The sequence below is a fragment of the Pholcus phalangioides genome, unplaced genomic scaffold, assembly GCF_987345545.1.
Source record: "Pholcus phalangioides strain wild (caught in Gottingen) unplaced genomic scaffold, Ppha-v1.0 ptg000010l_1, whole genome shotgun sequence".
Taxonomy (NCBI): Eukaryota; Metazoa; Arthropoda; class Arachnida; order Araneae; family Pholcidae; genus Pholcus; species Pholcus phalangioides.
This window is the reverse complement of record NW_028301603.1, coordinates 31,463,446-31,490,932: the sequence shown is the minus strand read 5'-3', so window position 1 is coordinate 31,490,932 and position 27,487 is coordinate 31,463,446. Positions and strand designations below refer to the sequence as shown.

At 39.7% G+C, this 27,487-nt stretch overlaps 1 protein-coding gene across 1 annotated transcript in view; it reads right to left on the bottom strand.

Annotated features, from left to right (window-relative positions):
- Positions 1-2,814: 2,814 nt before the first annotated feature.
- The window catches only part of LOC149081272 (histone-lysine N-methyltransferase MECOM-like), a 250,487-nt gene continuing 225,814 nt past the window's right edge, over positions 2,815-27,487 (bottom strand). The window contains exon 6 of the mRNA XM_089238110.1: positions 2,815-8,679. Coding sequence (XP_089094236.1) covers positions 5,904-8,679 — 2,776 coding nt within the window. The 3' untranslated portion in view covers positions 2,815-5,903. The remainder of the gene's footprint in view (positions 8,680-27,487) is intronic.

The following is a 27,487-nucleotide window of genomic DNA, read 5'->3' as shown; positions in this document are numbered from 1 at the left end:
TTAATAATTGGTATATACGGAGCCTTTCAGACGATGCGGAATGCGCCCGTACCTTCGAAGAGTTCATGCGGGCCCGGATGGCGTCTGCATGTGTCAAAACCTAAGTGCGGGCTCAGCATCTGCACATACAGGTTTTGGATATTGGGTTATTTTTCGAAAATATAAAAGGCGTGGGGAATCAACAACAGTGGAGGAACAACAACAACAGCAGTCGTTGGAAGCAGACATAGGGTTAATCTTATGCGGTTAGTCAAAGTGTAGGGAGTCCCAAATTTCGGAGGCATAGGAGAGAGCTGGAAAAATATAGGATTGATAACATAGGTGTCTATAACATCGCGAGTAGAACGCTTAAGGCGGCGGCGAAGGAAGAAGAGATCATTGAGACATTTCTGGTAGAAATAATCGATATGTTTATTCCAGCGCAGAGGTCTGCTGAAATGGTGAAATTCTATCATTTAAGTACGATTTATCATGTTTACCAACGCAGTGACGCTGGTATTATGCATAATCGCTGGTAAAAGTGATTAATTTGGGAGAGGAAATATATCAAACTAGCTTTTACCCACGGCTTCGCTCGCGTGGATTTGGTAATCTGAAAATTGCTTGGCGATGATTCCTTCTAATAACATATGAATCCCTCATGACCTCTTTGGGTGTTGCATTTAAAGAAATCCCGTCTTGGCGAGTCTCCATATTATAGAATGTAACACTGTCCGAATTTCATATTTATAGCTTTCAGCGGTTTGGTCTCAGCGATGATAGCCCCATATCACATTTGACCCCCCCCCCTTACAGTATGAATTTTTTGAAAAATCCCCTGTTAGTGAGTTTTCACGGTTACAAAATAAAACTACTGACCAAATTTCACATTCATAGCTTCGGCTATAAAAGGCTTCACCTTCTTTATTTCGATTTCAGCTCAGCGATGATTGTCCCCTATAACCTTTGAGGGCCCCCTCATGACCACTTTTAGGGGCCGAATTTCTAAAACAAAAATCCCTGTTTGTGAGTCTTTACCTCAATGAAATAACACTATTGACCAAATTTCATAAATATAGATAGCTCCAGCGGATTCAGCCAACACCACCTATAAAAACAAGGTCTCCGCACGAAGCTCGTGACGTCACTGAAGAAGGCCATTTCACCTGTTACCATTGGATATAGCAGGCCGAGACATGTGATATCTTTACCTTTTTCTGCAATATATCCAACGGCAATATGAGGAATGGCCTTCATTGACGTCACAAGCTCCGTGCGGAGGTCTTGTGCTATGGTGGTGTTGTTTCAGCTCGGCATGATTTCTCTGCATAACCTTTGAACCCTCTTATGACCCCCTTCAGGGGGTCGAATGTTGAAAAACCCCTTCTTAGTAAGTCTTTACGACAAGGAATAAAACTACTGACCAAATTTCATAAATATAGCTTCAGCTGTATCGGCTCGGTGATGATGAATCAATGTGTCAATTAGTCAGGTCAAGTTATTATATTCCTATATTTACCAACGAGGCTTGAATACTTAACTATGGTCGCCGGTAAACCGGTAAACCGCCGGTAAAAAATATACATAATCGCCGGTAAAAGTGATAAATTTAGGGAAATTGATCAAACTTACCAAAATGCTTGGCAAATATGCATAATAACCGGTTATTATATAGTACATCCACATTTTCCATAATATGTTTTGGATGATCATGTTTCTTCCGAGCCAAATACGGGAAATCGGGATATCGCCAATCATCACAAAAAACTACTTCGACATTGCCAATGGCGAGAAATATATAAAGACCAAATCCTGTAACTTAATATAAGTTCATAGCAGACTAAAAAGGCCTCTTTTCTTTCTTAATTTTTTTTTCTTTATCTCCCTTCCCGTCGCGCTCAATATAGCAACCAACTGATTAATTAATCGATTATAAATTAATTAATCGATGCAACCAAAAATAAATGACACATTTTTTTTTTCAATATTAAAAAAAGAGACGTATTTATTCACATTGGGGGGGGGGGGGGGGGCAGAAGAAAAGAAAAGAAAAACACATTTGGACACATACATCATCATCTAAATAATAATTACATAATACATATCGATATAATAATAATAATTATAATAATAATCGAAACAATAAATAATCTTTTTTTTTCTTATTATTTTTCCATGAGCCGTGATCTCGTGTGTGTGCTTTAATATAATTATATAGTAACAAATTATATTCGAATTTTTACGAATAATATACATATATATATATTATCTGAGAGGAATGTGCAACATGATGAACATGAACACCGTCGTATATATATATATAAAAACACAAGAAAAACTAAAAACATGCGCAATCACTGAGAGTCCATTCATTTTTTTTTTTAAAAATGAGCTCATGAATTTCATTATCTTAATGCACTGGGGATTGGGGAGGAGAGGGGGCTTATAAATCATGTCCCTCATGATCATGATATTTACATTTAGTATTATTCACTTGAAATCAGGCTTCGTTATGTGAAAGTAGAGATATTTCTCTCCTCTTACGTACAATGTTTGTCTTTCAGGAATCTTCCCTCGCATGTAAACATGGATTCCTCCCTCGCACGTACCCGAAGAATTCAACATTGAAAGTTTATCTCATGTACATTCTCATCGTTTTCATGAACTCATATAGAATTGAATAATATATGTAAATTTTTAAACATGGAGATTAAAGATACGAACATTCACATGTTGTTAATTTTCTTTGTTTCATGTTGACTTGCATGTCGTAACTAAACACTGGGAATAAAAAACAATGACATACATGAGAAGTTGGTGTTTTTTTTTTCTGGGTCTGGAATGGTCGTTAAGTACATCTGCGGCACGTACTGGCAGTTTTTGCGCCTTGATGTCCGGCTGAATGATCATTTTGCAGCCTATTGTAGGCTTCATGTTGGGTCGTGTGATTTTGACCCTCCTTTGATGTTGGAGAAGTGACTGAAGTGAATTCGGCGCTCTCTTTGATCCGATGCCCGAAGGAAAAGACCCACCTGCTCTCGATATAGGCAAGGTCGGCGTATTTGGGCGTGGAATGAGTACATTAAAGATGATTGAGTACATTTGCGGGACGTCGTGATGTACAGTTGTACGTCAACTTTGCGACCCCCTGGCTTTTATTACCATTGCCGCTGAATTGAGCGAATTCATGACATGAGTTCAGCTGATGGCATGACTGTCAGCTGAATTCACACCAGTTTGATGAATATGAAGGAGGTCCTTCGGATATGGTGCAGTACAAGTGACGGCCCACCAGGTTGCTCAAAGGACTCGAATCTGTCCCGCTATCTGAAACGCTAAGGCAAAGCATTCACGGGAAGCTCTCTTCCGGGGCTCGGCTCGACTGCAGTATCGTGGTATCGCTTGCTTGTGGTGTTGCAGACTGGTATTGAAATGACATCTATGGGGCCAGATCAGCTTCAGGGCCGTCTCAACAGAATCATGGATCCCTTCCTTTCCGCCCCCCCCCCCGGAAGAATTGATGCATGATTTCCGTATCTAGTTGGAAATACTTGCTTACCAATTCACATGCTTACTCTTGAAAATCATATTACCGAATCTCATTACCACCCTCCCTATGCAATTGAGGCCCACGGGCCGTATCTGGGTTGGGCGCATGCGTTAAGATGGCCCTGGTCAGGTTAACTGATCAGGTACTATTTAGTGCAATACATGAACGGAATGCAGTGAAACTTTATGTGGACACCTTAAGTTGTGAGAATGTCTCGGAATCATATCATTTTGTCTGAACATGCGCTGATTCTTTGGGGTCAGGATTCAACGCTGTATCAGTTAGTTGAACAAGGGATGCCAATGAATCAGGATTTCCCGCCAGTTCAGCCGAATACATTAGACAACGTCTCAGAATCATCAAAACTTTTCTGTCTCTGTTGAGACAGAAACAGAGGGACATGAATTCGGTAAGCCGCCATGTCCATATTTGGTATAGAGTTTTTTTGCCAATTCTGCCAGATGCACTGGGATGGTGATGTTCGATGTCAGTCAGTATCAGGGCCGGACAATTCTCCAAAAATTTATCTCTCCAATTTGAAATAACGTGTGCTTGAATCAATATTTTATTTATATGATACAGTCGGATAAGGGTTAGGAAAAATACACTCCCGGCCAAAATATTTGCATGCATCGGGGCGATAGCCCTGGTCAGCAACGGAATTTAGACTTTGTTTTAGCGGAATTGGTTTTTGTGAGATGAGTGCTTCTTCCCATGGGTGATGCTAGTGATGGGCAAACTTTTCAGTCCGCGGGTCAGATATGCGGCATTTCTATCGCTTGAAGGCCAGAAACTCGTATGCTTGTATGTATAGTGTGACCATATGACCCGTATTTTACGGGATATTTCCGTAATTTTGGATTTTAATGTTTTTAAAAAATTTCCTGTTTTCTCTCTTATTTTCAATGAGCGTTACTTGAACTTTTGAAATTAATAATTAAGATTTTTTTTCACGCTTAGTCATAATTATCACAAGATAATTTATATCATAATTAATTTTAGCCACATTCATCTCACATATTTGTCAACTACATACGTTTTGTTTGGTGAAGTATAAATTTTTAAACATCGCGTCTTGTGGAAGATCCCTACTTCCCGCTATTGGCGATTTTTCAGCAATTTCAGTGGTAGTTGGCAACTTTTCTTGTATTTGACAAATTTTTGGCTATAATTGACAACTTTGCTTGCATTTGAAAATTTTTTGGATGTATTTATCAAATTAACTTGCATTTGACAATTTTTTTTTGGAGATAATTTGTGATATCCCATATGGATCCTGATTGTCTATTTCCCGTATTTTCATGAAGGAAATATGGTAAGCCTAGGTATTTATTGTGGTATGTGCATTGATACTTTTCTACCTGAACACCTTTGGAGGGCCGGATGGGGAGCCTTGGTGGGCCGCACCTGACCCGCGGGTCGTAATTTGCCCATCACTAGGTAAGAAAATAACCGACCGAAGATTCAACATGGCTTTTTCCCCCATCGATGCCAATCATACTCCCTACTATGGACATGATCTGAATACATTTCCTCTCGATTAATTATCAAATAATATTTCACCGATACAAATTCATGTGTGGCCGAAAACCGGATATTGAATAATTTCTTATCATGTTATTACAGTGAAAATCAAGGAATGCGCATGTTCACATCAACAAAAGAAAGAAAAAGACGGGGATAATTTTTTTTGACATCGATCCAGTCCATACATAATCGATTGAGAAAAACAACACGAAATAAACGGTGACGAGACGACGAGAGTCACTTGCATGTCACGATATCATGTTCATTTCAATCACTTTGATTTGACTCAATACGTCCATCATTTCAGTTTCATCACGCGATTTTCTTCGAGTGGGGGGAAACGTCACAGTTTCTACAAAATGTCTTCGAGGGCATCATTAGGCTTCACATAAAACGGGGGTTGCAACGGCTAAACGCAGGGATATAGATATTATATATGTATATTTTATGTATATATATAACTTTTTTTTTTGTGACTAGCATTTTCACGCGCATCTATTTAAAAAAAACAACAACATTTTTTTGAAATTTTGATATGGGAAAAAAATTGTGACGTATCCCAATGTGACTGACGTATTCGTCTTAACCGAAGTCCGGATACAGTTTCATTCCACGCACGTGAGTTCGTTATAGGGAAGATGATTTTTGAGTCCTATGAGTCATCAAGAAATGAGGACTCAATGTCCGTCACGAGTCGGTTTCCGCCGAGTTTTCTCGGTTGCAGTGAACGTCCCGTCGCGTTCTGGGCTGAGGCAGCGGTTGTGACCCTGGGAACGGGCCCCCGCTATGCCTTTTCTTTAGGTTGTGTCTTTTGATTCTACTACCCGAATTTACTGCGACAATGACATCAGTCGACTTTTACCTCTTTCCTTGAGTCGACGTCGATCTCGACTTCCTCGTCGTCGTCGTCGACGGGGTCCACGATCTCGTCCTCGTCGCTGGACTCCTCTCCGTATTCCGTGTCGTTGCTACCGGCCACGCTCTGTCGTCGTTTCCTGTCGATGCCGTTGATGTTGTCGATCTTATGGTTCAGGGTCATCATCACCTCGTACGCGAGGGCCTTCTGCTGCTGTTGCTGGTGACTTGCCGACTTGTAATCGCCGTTCCTGAGATGATGGTGATGGTTGTTGCTGTTGTGATGGTGGTGGTGATGATGGCGTGGACTCGATTCGTTTCGGTGCTCCGGGTCTTTCGTCGAGTCCGGGCTCCGGTTGCTGCTGCTTTCGCCGCTGGGAGAGGACAGGCGCTCGGAGGACCGGTGCTTTTTGATGGAAGGTTCCTCGTCCTGGTCCGAGGGGCTAATACCGTCGGTTTCCTCGTCCAGATTGTCGCTGTGTCCGCTCCCGGGACTGTGCCTGGCGGACAAGGAGGCCAGCAGCATCATGTCGCGTTCCCGCTTCCTGTCGTCCATCGCCACGCCCATCAGCGGCAGCGGACCCGGCGGCGCTGCTCCCATGTGGTTGCTGTTCGTGACTTTTCCGATGAAGCTCCGGATCTCGTCGAAGTAAGTCTCGTCCTTGTCGTCGACTTCTATGGTCTTGGGCGAGTCGTCGAGTATGGTCGGACCGTCTGCTTCGTGCTTCTTGAGGTGCCTGTCCAAATTGGTCTGCTGGCCGAAGCATCTGTCGCAGAGCGGACATTTGAAAGGTTTCTCCTTGTTGTGTATGTTGCGGACGTGACGCTGGAGGTTCGATGATATGCTGAACGATCTCTCGCAGTACTTGCATTTGTAGGGCTGCTCGCCGGTGTGCGTCCGCAGGTGCCGCGTCAGGTTTGCGGACCTCGGGAAAATCTTGCCGCAGAACTTACACGAGTAACGTTCTTTCGTCTTCCCCAGGTGAGGGGACATCATGTCGTGCATGGGCTTGCCGACTTTCTCCATGTGGGCCCTCATGAAATCGAAGGAAGGGTTCGTACCCAGTAGTGGACCCAAAAACGGATATCGTGCCGGGAAAGGCGGCATCAGTCGGTCGTGGCCCGGGAACAAGTTGTAGGCCTGTTTCTCTTGTTGCAGCCTGTACATGGACTCGAGGAACATCGGATGTATCGGCCTGGGGTAGGCCATCTGTAGCTTACTCGGTGACTGGGGGATAGGACTGTCCGGTTTTGGCAGTTCCAGCGGTGGGAGTGGCGGAGGTACCGTAGATAGTATGCTGTTGGTGCCTTTCGGTGCACACGCGAAATCGTTGTTGCGCGTTTGTTCGCTGTCTTTGGTGCTGATTGGGCTCTTGCACAAATCCTCTTTCTCGACGGGCTGAAAAGATTTTTTGTGGGTCACTCTCAAGTCCAGTGGCTGGTCGTCCAACTTGGTGTCGTCCTGGCACTTTGAATTATAAGTGTCCGATTCTTCGGAACGGCCTCCTTTGCTGTTCCGGGACAAGTCGAATGGCATGTCGTTGTCTGACTTGGTCATGCCGTTGGTCATCATCGATCTGATGTGACCGTTCGAGTTCATTGGTGACATAATCAAAGATGGGTCTGGGCAGACTGACCCTTGCTTTGGTGAGTCCTGCCTGTGATTCGGGAATATGGCTGACATTTCACTTTTCGTCGGGGTGCTGCTGCTTTTCGCCACAGGCGTAGGACTCGGAGACCTGATATTATCTGGATCGGACTCAGCGTCACTGATAGAACTGATGTCTTCACCACCCGTTTCGGAACTCAAGTCCTCAGACGCGTCAGATTCAGAACCTTCCGAGTTGTTGTCGTTTCTCTTATCGTGTTTGGTTGGCGACGAATTCACGTTCTCCGATGGCTTTGGCGAAGAACAAGAGTCCTGTGCTTTTTGCGTGACATCGGAGGAGCTATTGGTAGATAACTGTTGCCTTTGGAATTCTTGCACACTTTGGCTCGCCGCAGCGTAGCTGTTGCTCGCGTTCGTCTGTCCCACAGAACTGTTGTCCGGGATCAATGGTGGAGGTGCGGGTAAACCCGGGCCAGGAAACAAAGGGTAAGCGAATAAAGATGGAGGATAGAGCGGGAAACCAGGTCGAGGATAGAACAGCAGGGGGTTAGACGGTGCTGCTAGGCTCATAGGAGCAGCCTTGCTAGGTTCGAAACCGGTGCCTTGATCCGATGCCGACTGTTGCTGCTTTTGTTGACCCGTCGACGTCGTCGATGCCGAGTTACTGTTCGCTGAAGTACCTTCACAGAACCTCTTATGCTTCGACAGAGAAGTAACGGCACTGAACGCTTGACCGCATTTGTGACACTTAATCTGCATGCGGCAGGTCGCGTGCATGCGCTTGTGCCGGCACAAGTTCGAGAACTGCGTATACGCCTTGAAGCATACCTCGCACCTAAACGGCTTTACGCTGCTGTGAATGTGGGTGTGCTGCTTGAGTCCGCTGGAAGTGGCAAAGGTCTTGCCACATTCGGGACAGGCGTGAGACCTAGCTCCTATATGCTGGGACCTGATGTGCCGCTGTAGGTTACTCGGGTCTGTAAAGACTTTCTTGCAGTTCTCGCAGGTGTACCTTCGGCTCTCGTCGTGGGCGACCTGGTGACGTATGAGGTTTGATTTCCAGTTGAAGACTTTCGGGCACTGCGGGCACTTGTATTCCCTCTCGCCTTGACCGCTGTCTTCAGAGAGGTGGGAATTCGCTCCAATATGCTCGTTTAGCCTGAAAAGAGATTTCGGTTTTTTAAATTATTGCTCGACAAAATAGAATATTCTTATCAACTCACCATTTTTTTTAACAGGAATATATTTATTATAAGTGAAATAGGCTATTGTAATATAGAAACCAAAGCACTATAAAATGGCAACAAAACCGAAATAATAGGAATAATGCACGAGGTTGTATAAAAATGGAACACATTATTTCCAATTACGACATACAAACTGAGCTGCTATTATGCGAAAAATGTTGTCACATAGATACTGAGCAAGACATATTTACAGAGAAGGAGCTTAAAGAAAAGTTCAGATGGGCGACAAATTTACTCAAGGGTAGGTAAGAAAATTTAGATTAGAACGGAAGAAGAGAAATTCAAACGGCCCACCCCGCGAGAAAACCATAAATCCGCCCAAAAACTGAGCGGATATCATTTATAAACTATGCTGTTATCATTACGAGAAACCGAGCTTTCATCATCAAGAAACTAGGCTATTATTATTTAGGAACTAAACTAAAAGGGTATCAGAGCTGGTGAAAAATTAGCCGAAACGGTTGTTGTTACGATATAAGAAATAAGCTAAAATGAAAACAAAGCTAATGCGGTATAAAAACTGAGCCAAAATGGAATGAGTTGAATTAGAAAGAAAGCTGTTACACGATATAAAGGCAGCTAAAATGGAAACAGAGCAGGCAAAAACTAAACTTAAATGGTTGACGAAAAATGAGTGACACCCAGGTTCTATTGCATAGACGATGTATGCACTTTTTTCAAGGGGACTCGTGTGTTATCGGAACTTTAATAAGTATAAAAGAAATGACAATTCCTGCCTTCACTGGCTGCAGAAACAAAATAAGGCCATACATAGGCAGGAGCTAAAATGGTAATAAAGCTTGTGAAAAAAAAATGAGCAAAAATGGCAACATAGCTGTTACGATATAGAAACTAAGCTTAAATTGAAACAGTGGTGGTGAAAAATGAGTTGAAATGGAAACAATCCGAGCTAAAATAAAAAAAAAAATCACTTACAATTTAGAAACTGAGGAGCTGTTACAGAATGGAAACAGTTGTTATAAAATAGAAAGTGAACGGTTACAAAATAGAAACAGCTCTGTTATAAAATGGAAACATAGCTGTTACCATATAAATACTGAGCTCAAATGGAAACAGAGTTGTTGAAATGTAAATAGTACGACAGCTAAAATGAAAAAAGCTGCCACAAAATAGAAACAAAGCTGTTACAAAATAGAAACAAAGCTGTTACAAAATAGAAACAAAGCTGTTACAAAATAGAAACAAAGCTGTTACAAAATAGAAACAAAGCTGTTACAAAATAGAAACAAAGCTGTTACAAAATAGAAACAAAACTGTTACAAAATAGAAACAAAACTGTTACAAAATAGAAACACAGTGTTTGTTATACAGAAACCGGGCTGTTATAAAATAAAAACGGAACCATCGTAAAACAAAAACAGAACTGTTACTAGACAGAAACTGATGTGTTATTAAACAGAAAACTATGCCGGCAGCAGATGGAAACAGCTGCTAGAACACATAAACCAAGCTGCTATCATAGAGAAAAACTGAACCATTATCATATAGTCATCCTCTAATCAACGTATCAAGAGTGAGGAATTATCATTTGACAGCAAGGAGGCCTTGACAATATGTATTCGTTAAAATGTTATGGGTACAACAGAAATTCCCAATTTCACACATAGTCTTTATCTTCAGATGTCAACCCCGTAGATATTCTTTTTTTTTTTACATTTCCAACAGTATGTCTTCAGAGACAAACCTGTAAAATTTACTGTCTATACCAAAAGTAATTTTCAATTTATATCAGAAAATAATACACATTATACATAAGCTATTTTTTGTGCGTATAATTTCATTTTCTATGGCCTCGTTCTGTTCATGAATAAACAGAAGGAGGGTTTCCCTTACGGACACCACGAGCAAAGACTTTTGACATTCAGGTAAAAAATCAAAGGAAACAGAATCAGCCGTGGAGTAACATGAAGAGGTATCCGCCCACGGGAATTGCGGAAGCAAAGGGAGTCACGAGCGTCAATTTTTGATATTAAGATGTAAATGAAAAGCGTGGGTGAACACCGCAAGAAGAAAAGATTTATTTTAATACATGAATTTTTAATGAACATGTCTCCAATTTTGTCTCCGAACATGTCTCCGAACTAACACACACGCGCCTGTTTTGACTTTTTTTTTTCCTATTGACTCCAAATTCTATATAAATGGTCATTATGATAATGCCGCTAAAGATGGTCCTTGGGAGTCGGTAGGACATAAGACTCCTCGAGAAGAATACCCATAAGCACAAACACTTAATGGCCCCTTTGTTAAACAAGAGGCAATTTCGCGTATAATGTGTGTTTGTATATAAACTGTGAATCTCCGTGAAATTACGATGTCACTTTTCATTATGGGGGCCTCAGGAATACTTATTCCCACAACAGAGGGCGTGATGGTCTGACGGCTGTCGCTCTAAGAGCTCGCTCACTCTCCGTGTCAAGCTCTTGTGGCCTATTTAAATGTTCAGTTGATACGGTATCTTACCACCCATCATTATCACGAAATATTGAGCTTTGACCCTTTTTGTGTCCCCTCCGCAGAGACATTCAGTTTCTTTGCGTATAATTATTTTATTTACGAATTGATTTAGGTGACGTGGTTCTTAATCAAAGGGTCAGAAGGTTCATTGGCGTCTCAAACGTTAATCATTCAATGAGCAAGTATGAACCAATTTTGAAATCTATTTAATCAATCTGTTATAATCAATTACATCAAGTTTTAGTGGTTATTCAATTTTAGCTTTAAACACAATCGACGGGTTTTCTTTTGGATGTTATTGTTTGAGTTGTTTAATATTTTTTGACAAAGATGGACATTAACATTATTAATAGCGTTGGTTGGCAGGAAAGGCTGTTCATAAACAATATGGTCCTTTTTATTCAGCCGGAGGTCCGACGCAACCTAAGGCTCCCAAAACTTTAAGCATCAGATCTCAGCCGAGGTTCGAAACAACAATAAGGTTCCAAAATTTTAGAAACCTGTTTCTTCAGCGGAGGTTCCACGCACACAATTCAAGTGTTCTCGAAAAATATCTCGATATAGCAAGTGTAACACGAGAAATAACAATGCAAATAGTGTTATACGTATTACATATACTGTACTTCTTTATAAGTGATGTTATACAAAACATGGGTGTAATTTCCGTGGCTATCTTGAACATAGATGCAATAAGGTGATTCTTGGATGCTTTCCATATTTTCCAATACATGCATATTTTCTAGGTAATTTCATAAACGTATGTTAAGATTAAGAATTTCCTGGAATGTGGACTTAATAACTTCCATAAAACATCGATACTGTCAAGGGCTGCCTATAACGTGGATATTAATCCAAAGATTGTTCAGGTTTACTGTTTATTGAGGATTATTGTTTCAAAAGGGCTTTAGAGCACGGCTAATGTATCAAGGGGTCCCTAAAAGTTTTGTATAGTTTCACAGATTCCTTACACCCTCATCATTGTTTCAAGAGGTCCCTAAAACATGACTATCGTACCAGGGGTTTCCTAAAACATGACTGTCGTACCAGGGGGGGGGGTTCCAAAACATGGCTATCGTATCAAAGGGGGTCCCTAAAACATGACTATCGTACCAGGGGTTTCCTGAAACATGACTGTCGTACCAGGGGGGGGGGGTTCCAAAACATGGCTATCGTATCAAAGGGGGTCCCTAAAACATGACTATCGTATCAGGGGGTTCTTAAAACATGGGCATCGTATCAAGAGGCCCCTAGAACATGCATATAGTTTCAAAGATTTATTGAAACATGGATATCTCATTTCAAGGATTTCTTAGAGCATGTAGATTTCTTCAAAGGGGGTCCGATAGACCGTGAAACTATTTCAAGGGCAAAGGGGGTCGAAGAACGGCACTATGAGACATGAATGCCAGTCAGTTGCGCATGGGAATAAGTACGTCGGCAGACGGTCAACATTCCAAAATGATCTTCCTGCAAGCATTAGATTCGTTCATTACTACGTCACAATGTAAACATCACATTCACATATTCCACGGGGACTTCATTCATGCTCTAGGTAAAAAAGGACTTTAATTGGGCAAACGATTTCAAATCATCTACGGGACATTACCAGGTTCGTTTTTAGGCTGCGATTTTCCTCGGATAGCTTCGGATTTTCCGTGAAGTACTTGCAAGGTAATGCCACGTTGGACACCTCCAGTGCAGCCACGAGGCTGACTAACTAAAGTGGTGGTGGCGGCTCCAGTTCATGGGTCCACCCGAAGACAATGCTTGTCAACCTGTGAGGCTAAGTTGGCAAGCGGTATCGAATAGCCTTATCGTGACAGATAAATGTCGGGGATCGTCATAGTCTGGGACTTCGGTCATTTTCAATGCAAAAGAGGTAGTCGCTACACAACTACTTCTAAGTTGCAACAGCTAAATATTTTTTTATTCAGCTCCTCTCGTAGGTAAATAGCCTAATAATAGGCTCTATATAAAGCTTGTAACTAGCCTCATGGTGCCAACAGATAGCCAGGTTTTATGTGTGGTCTCACATAGACACACATTTTATATCATACTGGAACCAAAAGCATCGGTTACAAATCGTTACGCATTCAAGTTTCCAATAACTTACGTTATGTACTGCAACAACAGCTGCAAAAAAAAAGCAGAAAAATGATGATGATGACTTCATGATGAATTGAATTGTGTGGGAGGCAAAGGCAAGCTAGAATAATAATAATGACAATAATAATAATAATAATAATGCGACTCTCTACGGGGTCAACATTTATTTCGTGGGGGTCAACGCATAAAAAGAACACAACCCATTATTTAAATTGTCTTTACTACACTCTATTTTTTCCATAAAACAACCAAAACGTTCTCAGTTATCCATTTTTCGGGTTATTATTTGTGATTATTGTAATTCCTTTTCAAACGATTCAATAATGCTAAGTAAATATTTATTGATTTTTAGCGGTGCGCCATCTAACGGAATTATAGAGCTACGTTATAATAAGTAATTAATTTGGCTGACAACGAAACAGTCATTTTAAAATTCATTAAAATTTTAAAATAAATTTAAAATTGATATGTTAAAGATTAAAACTGTTAATATTTCTTCAAGTTAATTTTATTGACAAAATCTTACAAACAATTACGATTTTTATAGGGAATAATATTTCAAATAATTAATCGATGGTAATTTCAAACAGTGTTGTTGGTATCCCTCCAAATGAAATTATCACCTGCAGGCGCTTTCTCTGCAGGGCCGTCTTAACGCACGTGCTCACCCACTTAAATTCTGGGGCCCTAACTGCACACCTCCCCCCCCCCCCCTCATGGAAATGGGCTGTGATGACAATTTTCCGAGAGTAAGTATGCGTGTGAATCGGTATTCCTATACTGTAGCTTTATCCTGGTAAGAGCATAATTTTTCCAAGGGGCCCCCTTGATGCTGCTGCTGAGACGGCCTTTCCTCCCTATAACGGATTCTTTCATATTAAGCGTGAATAATGACTCAATTTACTGTCCAAACGACTATCAGTTCATACGTGTCATGCCCCGGGCAGACTCATCAGCCTTCTTTGAGCGCAAGTGTAACGTCAGCGTTATCTATATAGCCAATCGATGTTCCCTGTCCTACTTTTTTTTTATGGAGTTTAGACGTTACTTAAAGCGGGAAAAGATGGTGAACGATGAGTCCGCTCTCCCGTGTAGGCACCGTTGGTTGACCTAAGGCGCCCTCATTGTCCACATGTAGTCTTCAATCTTTGAATAAAAAAGTGATTTTGCCGCTGCGAGTGGCGTCTAATCGTGACAAACGAATAAAAAAGCCGGTTGAGAATCATCTTTGAAGTGAACACATTATTTCAAAGTGGTGCAAACGGGACAGCCAATTCTCGCCAAATATTGGTAAATAATTATTACAAGTATATGTTACGTTAAATGTGATATAAATCCGGTTATTATATATACCGATTATTATGCATAATCGCCGAGTATTTTGGTAATTTTGATAAATTTCCCTAAATTTAGCACTTTTACCGACGATTATGCATAATACCGAAGCATCGCGTCGTTGGTAAACATGATAAATCGTACTATATGATATATACTACACATAATAATTCATACATGTATCGTATCATTATATCGGGGTACGATCGTAAAATTTGTTATCGTTATATCGGGGTCGGACTATATGCATCACACACACACTTGAGTCCTTTGGAATTTTTTTCTTATTTATCAAATTCAACACTTCAATTCACCAAACCTAGGGTATCATGCATAATCACGATAAATTTAAAGCATTTATCAAATTTACCATCGACGCTTGCGTATTAGATGGTATTACATTATAAAAAGTTTATAGAACACATACACTATGAAAGCTCTTTTATAAAACTCGAAAAATTCAACCAATAAGAGTATCGGTTACATTCGAGTGAATACGAGCAATAGGCTAACTGGTTGCATTTTTTAAGTTTGATAAAAGAACTTTTATCAGACTTTATAGTGTAATCCCAGCCTTATGCTTATTCACCGGTAAAAGTCATGAATTTATCAAACTTACCAAGACGATTGGTAAGTATGCATAATAACCAATTTATCACATTTACCGTAACATACACCAGGGCCGGAACTACAGGGGGGGGGGCGGCAGTTTTAGGTGGGAACAAAGAACACCCCTATAGAATAATCGATTTTAAATTTGTGGGTGCGGCAAAATAATGTTTTCCCCGGGTGGCAAAAATTCTAGTTACGGCCCTGCATATAGCGGTCTCTAATGTGTAGGTAAAACACACTAAAGGACGGGTTTTGTTCATTTCTTTGGGAAAAAATGGGGTGAGGCATAGATATAAATTCGGACGTTGTATTGGATCGAATCGCCTTTGTGGATCGTTATTTTATGAAAAATAGCACACATGGGATGAATAAGAAATCATTCGGGAGACATATCGTACCAGTCGTTCTATAGGAACTGTCGCAATAACGCATGGTCGTTATAACGAGCTTCGAGTGCATACGTCTATTCACTCCAGCGGCATAGATGTCGTTCCAATATTTACATAAGATTCCATGAAAAATTCTTGTCAAATTATGAATTAATCTAAAATTTTACATCATTTAAGTACAAGGTCACCCTCATCAGACGCGGGGCCCGGTTTGAAAATAATTTCGAGGTACTTTAGCTCCGATGTTATACAGGGTGTTCTGTTAATGGACCGACAAACTCACAGGGTTGTTAGTAGACATCAAGAGGAACAAAAATTGCATTGGAACATGGTTGGAACAAACCACGTTGAGAGGGCGAAAAACGCGTGCAGGCTCTGAGTCCAGAGGAGTCGAAAGGTGGATGTCAATTGATCACTGAATGCGTTCGTGGGTTCGCTCACCATATATAACGTAAGCAGAGTCGCGAAACGCATGCGCTGGGGTAGGATCACGAGCTGCGGACGACGTAAATTATCGATATTGCGGTAATTTGCGTAATCACCACGATGTTATATACCCAAGGAGGTGGATTGGACGCGCGGGACCCGTTGTTTGGGCTTCACATTCGCCGGACCTCGATCCGTGTGACTTTTTCCAATGGGTCACCTTAAATCAGTTGATTATACGACGCCTGTGGACACACCGGAGGATCTCAAAGCGCGGATTGGCGTCGCTGCGGCAGACATCAAAAGCATACCTGGGTATGCTTTTGATGCCTGCCGCAGCATTCGAGCGCGTCCGGGAATCGTTTTTACGTCGTTGTAAACTGTGCGATGACGTCAGCGGCCGCCACTTCCAACAACTCTTGTAATAATTAATAAAATAAATCTTTTTGTAGTTATTATTGTACTTTTTGTCGTTCCAGCGTGACGTCGAATACCTACATGCGTTTCTCGCGATTTTCACCCTCTTAGCGTGGTTTGTGACACCATGTTCCAATGCAATTTTTGTTCCTCTTGATGCCTACTAACAATCCTCTGAGTTTGTCGGTCCAGTTACAGAACACCCTGTGCTTATATATAATAAAAAAAAAAAATCTAGAATTTATGAAAGTTCAGAATTAATGAGAGAAAAATATCCAGAATTGATAGAAATTCAGTTTTAATGAGAGAAAAAATCCTAAATTAAAATATATTTGATATATATTTTTTTCACTCCTATTGCCGTAAGTGCAGGGTCCCCTCAAACCACGAAGCCCAGTTCGACCACACCTGTCACACACCCCCCCCCTCCCCTCCAAGGGTGGCTCTGGTTAAGTGCAAACAGGAACGAACCAATTTCACAAAGGTTTCACCGTTCATCAACGGACCATCGACAATACTTAATGACAGTGGATTCACCCAAGATCAGTATGGAGACAGTTTCCCGAATGTCTTCTATACTAAGGACGTGTCGTTGACCCCTTACCTCGTTATAACGAAAGATGTCGAAAAACGACAAAGATAGACTGTAAAGGATTTAGATAATGGAGAATTTTTAGATACATCTCATCATGTTATTGTATACGTAAATAGGTAGGCATCCATCTATTCATTGGAAACGGGAAGATATTGGTGTCTTTCCTGGTTTCTGTTCTCTCAAGAAGGAAAGTAATCAACGCAAGAATCACAATCTAGAGGCGTGGTCCTCGGAGAACATCCGAACCCTATGAACCAAGGGTTTTTTGAGGTGCTTTTTTTTTTTTTTTGGTCTTTTTCCTTGAAGAAACCAGATACGGATGAGAGAATATTCGATAAAAATGTATTTTTTTTCCTTGATAATAGAAAAAAAACAACAAAATCCGCGTACAGTGAGCGTGTGTGGGATTATTGAGAAACTTTCTCTCACCATAATCTGCGTCTTAAATCCACCGCATCAAAAGAAACATCCTCAGAGAATAAAGAAACAGATTGTTCCTTTTTTTCCTGATGATTTAATGTTATTCTATTAGACACCGTGTTTGTGTCGCATATTTTGTAACAAGGAAAAGTTCATTGACATCATCTTTGTGTTTGAGAATGACATTGTGTGTAGATGCTTGACAATATTCCATGGCACCTTCTTAAGACTAAATTTTTAAGCCATTATAAAGGCTAGGATTAAAGTGTCATCTTTGCATGTTTTATTCCAGTGTATCCTAACGTTTTTGATGAGATAGACAAGTTGCAGTATGGTTGTATTGACGTGGTTAATACATCGAGGACACCTTTGAGGGGATCAATTTGGAGCGACCCCCTCCACAAAATCCATTATGTACTGTTTTTTTTTTAATTTGCATATCATAAAAAATTGAAGTAATAAATTATATAATTTCACACATGTATGTATCATCATCATTAAATGCGTCATTCGTGTCATGGTAGTAAATAAAAATGGTCGTGTGGTCGCCTTAAAATGTACTCACGGATCCTGGGGGTCCATGGATCACTGGTTGAGAAACACTGTTGTATTCGATACAGACAACTTCCGTGGACCACAGGTGTATTCAACGCAGAAAACTTGATACAGCTTTTGGTGGAAAGTGTTCAGTTGTCTAAAACGCATCAATATATTATTCGTGAATCGATCTTACGTTTTACAAGTAGTCTTGGGAGGAATATTGACATCCCCCATGAGAACACATTCTATAACAGAATAAGATCCGATCGTTCCCGATCGAATTCACAACTATGTTCGCTAAATTACTGAAACCCTTAGTTATACGGGGTGCAACTAAGCTGATGGTCAGAACTGTAAGGGGTGATAGAACTCGCCAAAACAAACAACTTTTTTCTAAAAAAAAAAAATTGGGGTCGGAAAGCAAACGGTGAGCCACGAGAGGGCGCCAGCGTAGTGAAAATTGGAAACACAGCAAAGACGAATAATAAAGTATCTTTATCATCGAAAACTTCACAAAAAATGCTCAAATGAGCGACCACCAGTTGCAATACAGGCGTCACATCGGCGACGGATAAGCAAGCAGCTGAATGACGGGTTCTGCGAAAGACGACATTTCATCCACTCCAGAGAAAGCACCCTCTCGTGGCTCGCGGGTGGTTTTCCGACCCACACTGTATATATGCTGCAAGTTTTTTTTTTTTTGGCGAGTTCTATCACACCTCTTAAAGTTCTGACCATCAGATTAGTTATACCCTGTATAAACCTCTTCCTTAAGATGGACGTTTCGAACGAATGATGAACTGCCATCATATGGAAACGAAACTGCCTTCATACAGAAAAGGCTATTATAAAACGTAAATTATAAGCTAGTATAAACTGATCAGCTTTCATCACAAAGAAACTGGGCTGTGTTATCAAACAGAATATGAGTGAGGAAGAATTGAAACTAAGTTGCAACCATATAAGAAACCGAGCTGTTATCATTACGAAAGTAATAAGCTTCTATTACACAAAAATTGAGCCGTTATCATGCTGAAATCGAGCAAAAAAAAAAACGAACGAAAATTTGGCAAGTACGAAAACTGAGTTGTACAATGCAGGAGCTAAACTGTTTTGAAATCGAAACTGAACAGGTATAATATGAATTAACTAATGTAAAACAGAAACCGAAAATGTGGCCAACAAAAAAATGACAGTAACTTTCTCCTTAGACATAAGATGGAGTTATTTTCAAGCCACGACCACACATTAGATCAAGGGATTTCAACCTTAAGGAGAGTGCGGGGCCACTTCATTGGTTTGAAAGCGTGTTGCGGGCGGCGAAAGGGATTTCAGACAACCCACAGGCCACTTATGTGATCTTCAAATGTGTCGCGGATCACTTAACCTTTTGCGGTCCTAATGTCGAGTAAATCGGTATAGGATCGCATCTGGTACTTTATTGGAAGGCGATAATAGGAAGGCCTCAGTGAATTCGGCTTCTCAGCAGAACTCTTTCGAACTATACGAAAATTGCAAAGGGACAAACATCCAGGGAGGGGGGGGGGCTTCCTAATTGCTGGAGAGGCGCTATAAATTACTACAAAGTTCCGGTAAATCCTCTTGAACACAGTGAATGATCTGCGGCACGGGTAACTTGAATGATGGGGGAACGGGCCGCTTGAATGCTCTATAACTGTGACACGGGTTACTCAAGTGGTCTGAAATATGCCGCGGGGCCGCTTAAGTGACGTGTAACTGCACCGCAGGTCACTTAGGTGATCTGTAAATATGCCGCTGGTCTCTTAAGTGATCTGGAAATGTGCCCGGGCCCGGTTAAGTGATCTGGAAATATGCCTGGGGCCAATTAACTCAAGTAGAACTGCACCGCGGGCCACTTAAATCATCTTTAAATGTGCCACTCAGTTCATTTTTACAAAAATCATGCATGAGATCGCGGGCTACATCAGATCAATCAGAGGGTGACATATTGGCACGCGGGCCGTGGGTTAAGCTATATTATTGGGTTGCTATATTCTTTTTTGGAAATGTATGACATCCATATTTTTATGGGCATCTTTTTCTCAGCCACCTCGTTGGGCATTTTGCCTGTTGTGGCGTTGTATTTGTATTAAGCATGCATGCATCGGAAGCATCATAAGCATTCTTATTTCTATCAACTGACCTCCCTCGCACGTTAACACGCAGCCAACATAGCGGGAAGTACGCATTCATAATCCAAATCGCGACAGGACATGCGTGTAACAAGTAATAAACGGTAATCGCGAAAATAATCGAAAAAAAAACGAGATATAGCATTCGATCCTCGAGGCGCCGATAAAATCGCATTTACGATTCATACAAACGCCGATTTTCCCGGTATTAAATACAATTAACGCGAGCGTTAACGCGCGAATTTCGAAGAATCGATACACTTTGAAGATCGTCGTCCGTCGTCGCCTTTTTCATACAGAACAGAGAATTCAGGTTACTTACCCTTCAGGAGAATCGCCCTTTATATTATCTCGGGTACATGAGATAATAATTATAATATACCAAAGAAAATAATTGCCCTCGAGGTAGGATCGAAAATGGCGCGTCATAATCGAAGATGACCTCTTTCGGGGGGAAGATCTTTTTATTTTCTACGATCGGATAAACGTTATTATTTCGATCTTGATTGGGCTGAAGAAATGAAAAGTCGAACGAAATGGACGATTGTTGTTTGTTCGATGGTTATTAACCTGAATATCGGAACGATGATCGGGCTACCGGCAGCTGCACTTCGAGCCACACCTTGGAAACGTCAATTTCTCTCTCTCTCTCTCTCGACATGAAATCCGATAGTTAATGAATTGTCTCTCTCTCTCTCTCTTCCAATATCTTATCTATCTATTCGATCTCAAGATCTACATCTTTTTTGTTCCAGTTTTGCTCCTTTTTTTTAATCAGTTCATTTTATTGAATGGTTTTGAGAATATGGGAAGCTTTGCAACACATTTACATTTTCACCCTACAAATGATTCAGGAAATGGTTAAAATTCGTCAAATGTTTGGGAGAATTTAGATATCTGATCACACTTGGGTGAGATCTCAAGTTTGGTAGATGGTATAAAATACAGTGATTCCCAACGCGTGGGCGTTAACGGCTCCTGAGGGGCGATGGAATGTTCCAGGGGGCACGGTAGAAGCTACGGGTATAATATAGGATTCTATGGGTTAGATTGCGTTGGAAGGTGATGGGAGAAAAAAATTTCTGAAGAAGGGGGCGAGATGGGACAAAAAAGGTTGGGAAACTATGGTATAATATATACAGGACTGGGGGTTCCAGGTCACTGTGGTGACTAAAAAATTGGTATTGGCATCTAAATTTTTTTTGTTACTAAATTGTGTGCCAAGAGCTGCCCAAAATGTTTAGAATTTTTAGCATCGTATCTGCCAACATGAAAGAGGGTCAATATGCTCTCAAAAAAAGTAAAAAAAACCCCATCATTTTCGACCTTTTCCTTTGAGTAAAAAAAATTTTTAACGCCTAAAAAATTATTCTGGCACCACTGGCAGATTAACGCCGGTCGAGGCCCCGGGTGCATAAAAAAATATTAGGTTCCCTTAAATTAGAAGTGTGAAGTTTGGATTTTTCAGGGCCACGGGCATGCGCCCGGTGCACCCTCCGTTGAATCCGCCCTCTGACTGGCACCTTGTATTTTTTTACGATTTTTGATAAGGGGCTGTTCAAGTATTACGTAAGCAAATTTTTAGGAATTTTTCACCCTCTCCCCCCCTCCCTTGTCAGCAAAATTTCGTCATCAGCTCTGCCCCTCTGAATACAACTCATATTTTCATAAAGGGTGGTTGATGACTACAAAGAGAGAGATAGATAAAGGGATAATTGTTGATTGCGAAACCAGATTTATAACATATTGAAAAAACATTACAAAAATGAAAGACCTTTAAGAATTCTCGTCAATGTCAGCGAGAGAGTTGAGAAAACTAGATCATTGGTAACGGAAAACTCAGCCGTATTTCCTTCTGACTGAATCTTATGAGAGTGTATGATCGAAGCACTTCATTTTTACGAGGCTTTTTCTGTACTTGAAGCTCCGAGGAAGGGGCATGCCCGGGTAGGCCCATACGTGCTGGATGAAGCTCGTGGCACCGTGACTGCCATGCGTTATGCAAGGGTTCGATACGAAAAAGTCTCGTGTCGGCTTGAATATGGATTAATTACCCTCCTAGAGAATACGTCTGATTGTACAGTTGCTCTAAAACCCCTCCTTTAATTCTGAATCAGACAATTTACCACTTACATTTGATCGCCGAATAGAGACCGATTTGTTTCCGGGATTTAAAAATCCCCAGCATCGAGCAATATATACATCCTTGGACTTAATCCCCGAAACGGAGAATTTTCCATTTAGATTTGATCTCTGTAGAGTGTTTTTATCCTGGGATTTGACCTTCAGATCGAGGGATTTGACGTTTGGACTTTTAATCACAGAATAGATCTCGTTTTTTCTAGGTATTTTTGAACTACATATATAAGTAATCTCCCCCTCAGATTTAAACTCCAAATCAGGGGCAGAAATAGAGAGGAGGAGAGCAAATATTTCAGGAAGTGGAGACAAAAAGACACTGTAAAATTGCCAAATTTTCCAGTCGCGTTTGCCCATCTTCATAAAATTTTCCAGTTACAGCAATGCTCTTTATCTTTATCGGACCCCATGTTAGATTTATACGGGCCCCTGCATAGGCAATTTATAAAGTGAAAAATCAAAAATAATCGCGGGCTGGAGCTCTGCCAGGCATACCTTTGTGAGGGCCACGGTGATTTGTTCTAGAGATTTTATTCGATCACACAATCGGGGAATATTTTCATCACGCATGATTTTACACGTATTTTACACGGGGCGCAATTGATTCTCGTCCAGTACCAAACCTCTCTGAACAGCTCAATTATAGATTTGTATCAACTGTTTTTGTGAGAAAAAAAATGGCAGTATCAACAACACAGCGTGGTCCAACCCCTTGGGGTAAAAGGCTTATATCCTTCATGGGACAGAGTATGGGCCACGACTGGTCTTACAGTATCAACAAAAAGTATAGGGCGCCCAATAATTTCTAACCTGAGTTATAGCTTCTAGGGTGCTTTCACATTCCGATACCAACAACCCCTTCGATAACAAAACTAGACCATGGCGGCCTAAATTCATTCACATTCAGTGTAACTAACCGTTATCAATAGCTTTACTTTAACCAATGAATGTAGTCGGCTAATTACAAATTCTAGTACCACGGCAAATTGTTCAAATTTACTGTAAATATAAAAAAAATTTCAAGTCTAAACCCAAGACTTGACACTCACATTAAAATACCATATATCGATGAATATGTTTCTCTAAAACACTATATAAATTCGTCAATTTTATTTTTACCACTAGATGGCCATACATTAATAGTTCCATCAAAAAAATATTTTTCTTGACTAAACACACAAGGTTAGTTTTTTATTTTGGAGCGTCCAATTTTCAACGAATCAAGACCGAAAACAAAAACCTGCCTTTCTTTCTCGTTACAAATTACAGCTTTCTCGATCAAAATTTCGATCCATTCTCATAAATCCTGGGATCCATTCATCGTCGACTATCATTTGGGCAATGTGCCCCACACGCAATAAACAGAAGCAAACGAACAGGAAAATGATCCATCAGTAGGACTGCGGGAAAAGCAATACGAAACCGAATAATATTAGAAAATACCTACAATGTATTTGAAGATCTTTTTAAATGTGCCTGTAAAATAAATCTGAAAACCTCGTAAAATGTCTCAAATTGATGGAAAAATCTTCTACATAATGTTTAAAATTGATCTAAAAATCTACCAAAATGTCTGGAGACAGATCTAAACATCTTCTAAAACGTCTATAAAATATCTACTATGTCTGGGGGGGGGGGGGTGAATAGATCTAATAATCTCCTAAAAACCTCCCAAAATGCCTAAAATTGATGGGGAAAATCTTCTAAAATGACTTAACTTCATCTAAAAATCTGATAAAATGTTTCTCCTTCTAACTAGATCATGGCCCACCACTGTCTCAATGAAGAGATTTTAGAGCTAAAATGTCTGGTCGATGCATCTAAAAATCTAAAATATCTAAACTTGATCTAAAAATCTTCTAAAATATCTAAACTTGATCTAAAAATCTTCTAAAATATCTAAACGTGATCTAAAAATCTTCTAAAATATCTAAACTTGATCAAAAATCTTCAATTTTCAATAATTATGCAATTATTCATTTATCGATTGTGAAATAATTTCAATCATCATTCATTTATAAGTTATATTTTTTTCCCCACAGTAATTCTAAAATTATTTGTCATCAAAATTTCTAGAGAGAATTACTCCTTACTAAAATTTTCCTTCAATTTATACTGGATTTAATCGTCTTTTTAAACTGGTGTATTTCATACGATAAGTTATGAATAAATTTACTGTAATTATAAATCAATTTCTGAGTTAAAATCAAAATCAATAATTTATATCATACCCACATTATATTAAAATAGCAAATATTGACAGACGCGCTTCTCTTTATCAATGAATCGGTAAATTTTATTTTCCTCTACAAGATGGCGTACGTACTATCAAGAATTACATTAAAAAAAATCTTTTTTTGACTCATGAAGTCAATTTTTTATTTTAGAACACGGGTCTTCAACCTTTCAGACACGGCGGCCGAAATCGAAACTCCCCCCGAAGCCCGCGGGTCACCAACTCATCTAATTGAGTGCCATATTAATAAAAGGGGCCAATGTGGGGGGGGGGGGACCCGAGTTAAATAGGCATAAAAATAATTACAAAATTATTTCTTTCATTAATTATCGATTTTGATTAGTTTTCTGAAATATATATATTTTTTCACAAATTCTGAAAACACGTTTTTGATTTATTACCGATTAAATAAATAAAATCTGAGATTGATTTTAATATGAAAAATCACTTTAAATTATTCTTCAATTATTTATTTCGGTAATTCAGAAATTGTTTTTTTTTCCTTAATGTATCTTAGAATCATTTTTTCCATTAACCATGCACACAGGGCAGCAACTAGATACTTTTCCAGCCGGGGAAAGCACGCACTTTGCCCTCCCCCGTGTAAGAGGCCCTTCAAGTATTACGTAAGCAAATTTTTAGCCATTTTTGACCCCCTCCCCCCCCTCTTGTCAGCAAAAGTCAGCAAAACGCTGACCCCCTCCTCCCCCTTGTCAGCAAAATTTTGTCATCAGATCTGCCCCTCTGAATCCTAACTCATATTTTCATAAAGGGTGGATGATGACGTAAGCATTATCCAAGCCCCCCCCTCCCCCTTTGTCATCAAAAGTCAGCAAATCGGAAGCCCCCTCCCCCCCATCGATGATGACGTAATACTTGAACGGCCCCTAATGTAAAAGAAACAGTTAAATGCTGAATTTTCGGCACCCACTCTAGTCTATAGCATTCGTGGCACCAGACCCTCCTACTCCTTCCTAAGCGCGGCCCTGATTATGCAATTACTCCTTTAATGATTGTGAAATAATTTCTATCAGAAATTACGAAATTATTTCTGTCATTGATTTGTAATAATCAAAAAATAATCTCAAAAAATCATTTCTTTAGTAATTCTGCATTTCCATCAATTTCGGAATTATTTCTTTCATTAATTCTGAGTTTTCATCAATTTGTTTCGGAGTTATTTCTTTCATTTATTCTAGAATTGTTTTTTTTCATCGATTCCGAAATTGCTTTCATTAATTCTAGAATTAATAGTTTTTCAATGTTTTCAACCATTTTTCTGAAAATGATCGGTGCCACAGCAAGAAGTTCCAAGGGCTAAATGTGGCACGCACGCGGGGCCATGCGTTGAAGACCTCCTCCCTGTTTTAGGCCGGGATTACACAATAAAAGTTTGAATAATAGCTCTTTTATAAAACTTAAAAAATCCAAGCAATAAGTATATTGGTTACATTCGAGCGAATGCAACCGATGATCTTCTTGGATGCATTTTTCAAGTTTTATAAAAGAACTTTTCTAAAACTTTTATAGTGTAATGCCGGCCTTAGACCCCTTCCGATCCAATGAATAAAGACAAAACCTGTCGCTACAAATTACGGCTTTCTCAAGGAAAAGATTTCGATCCATTTTCATAAATCCCAGGATCCATTCGTCACCGACTATCTCGCAATGCCCACACACTCATGGAAAGAGAAGCAACAAACAGGAAAATGATCCATCAGTATCATGTCATGAAACAATATCCAGGCATACAATAAACGAAGTTCAAAGTCTTCAATTTCAATGTGATTGGTTCCAATTTATTTATTCCATGATCGATATCATTGATTTGATCTCGGTTCGCATTTGAATCGTATCCCGTTTATTAATCTTGACGTATTCACGATACAAATCGAAGTGAAAGCGTTAACGTTATCTCCTTTCTATCTCATCACGTTCAATTTACTCTTTTCATTTCTTCTCATTTTTGTTATCTCTCCTGATTTTTTTTTTCTTGGTTGTTGTTTCCTAGAGATTTCTTGCATTATATGTAAAGGAAAATCTAGGTTAATTACTTGAAGTAGTTTCGACATCAGTTCGTATAAGACTCGCAGTCACTGAAGCGTGTGAAAACCAGACATCGGTGCTTCTGGAATCCTACTATCGGTGACTACTCCCGTGAGAATCACTAAAAACAAAACTAACTATACAAAAGAAAATAAAATTCCAATTATACTCAAAGTAACGCGTCTTGTGATGGTGACATTTCGAAACATTTCTCTGATTGCATCTTAAGACAGGTATTTAACGCATAGCCCGCGGGCCACGTGGCCCGCGTGATCCTCGAAGCGGTGACCAGTCGACGAAAAGGCTTACGTAGTTACAAAATTTGTAGAGATGCTGAAGGAAAAAAGCCTTAAATGAAAAGTTTCTCCATAAATTTTTTTTTGTGATTGGAGTAATTTGAAAATTATTGTTTAGAAATCAGTTCTAAACTAACGAGAGAAATAGTTTCATAATATTTGAAAGAAATAGTTTCAGAGTTAATGAGAGGAACGATTTTCATGGAAATTCATAATTAATGAAATATTTTAAGAATCATTGATATATTTCGGGAATTACTGAAACATATTTCCAGAATTAATGAAGATTCATATTTAATGAAAAAATTGTCTTAGAATTGCCGTTTTTCAATGAATAATCCTGAAAATTATTTAATAAAAAATAATTCCAGAATTAATGAAAAAATTTAAAATTAAAGAAAATATTCCAGAATTAATGAAAAAAAATCGAGAATTAATAAAAAAAAAATCGAAAATTAATAAAAAAAAAAATCGAAAATTAATTAATAAATCTAGAATTAATGGTAAAAACTACAGTATTAATGAGAGCAAC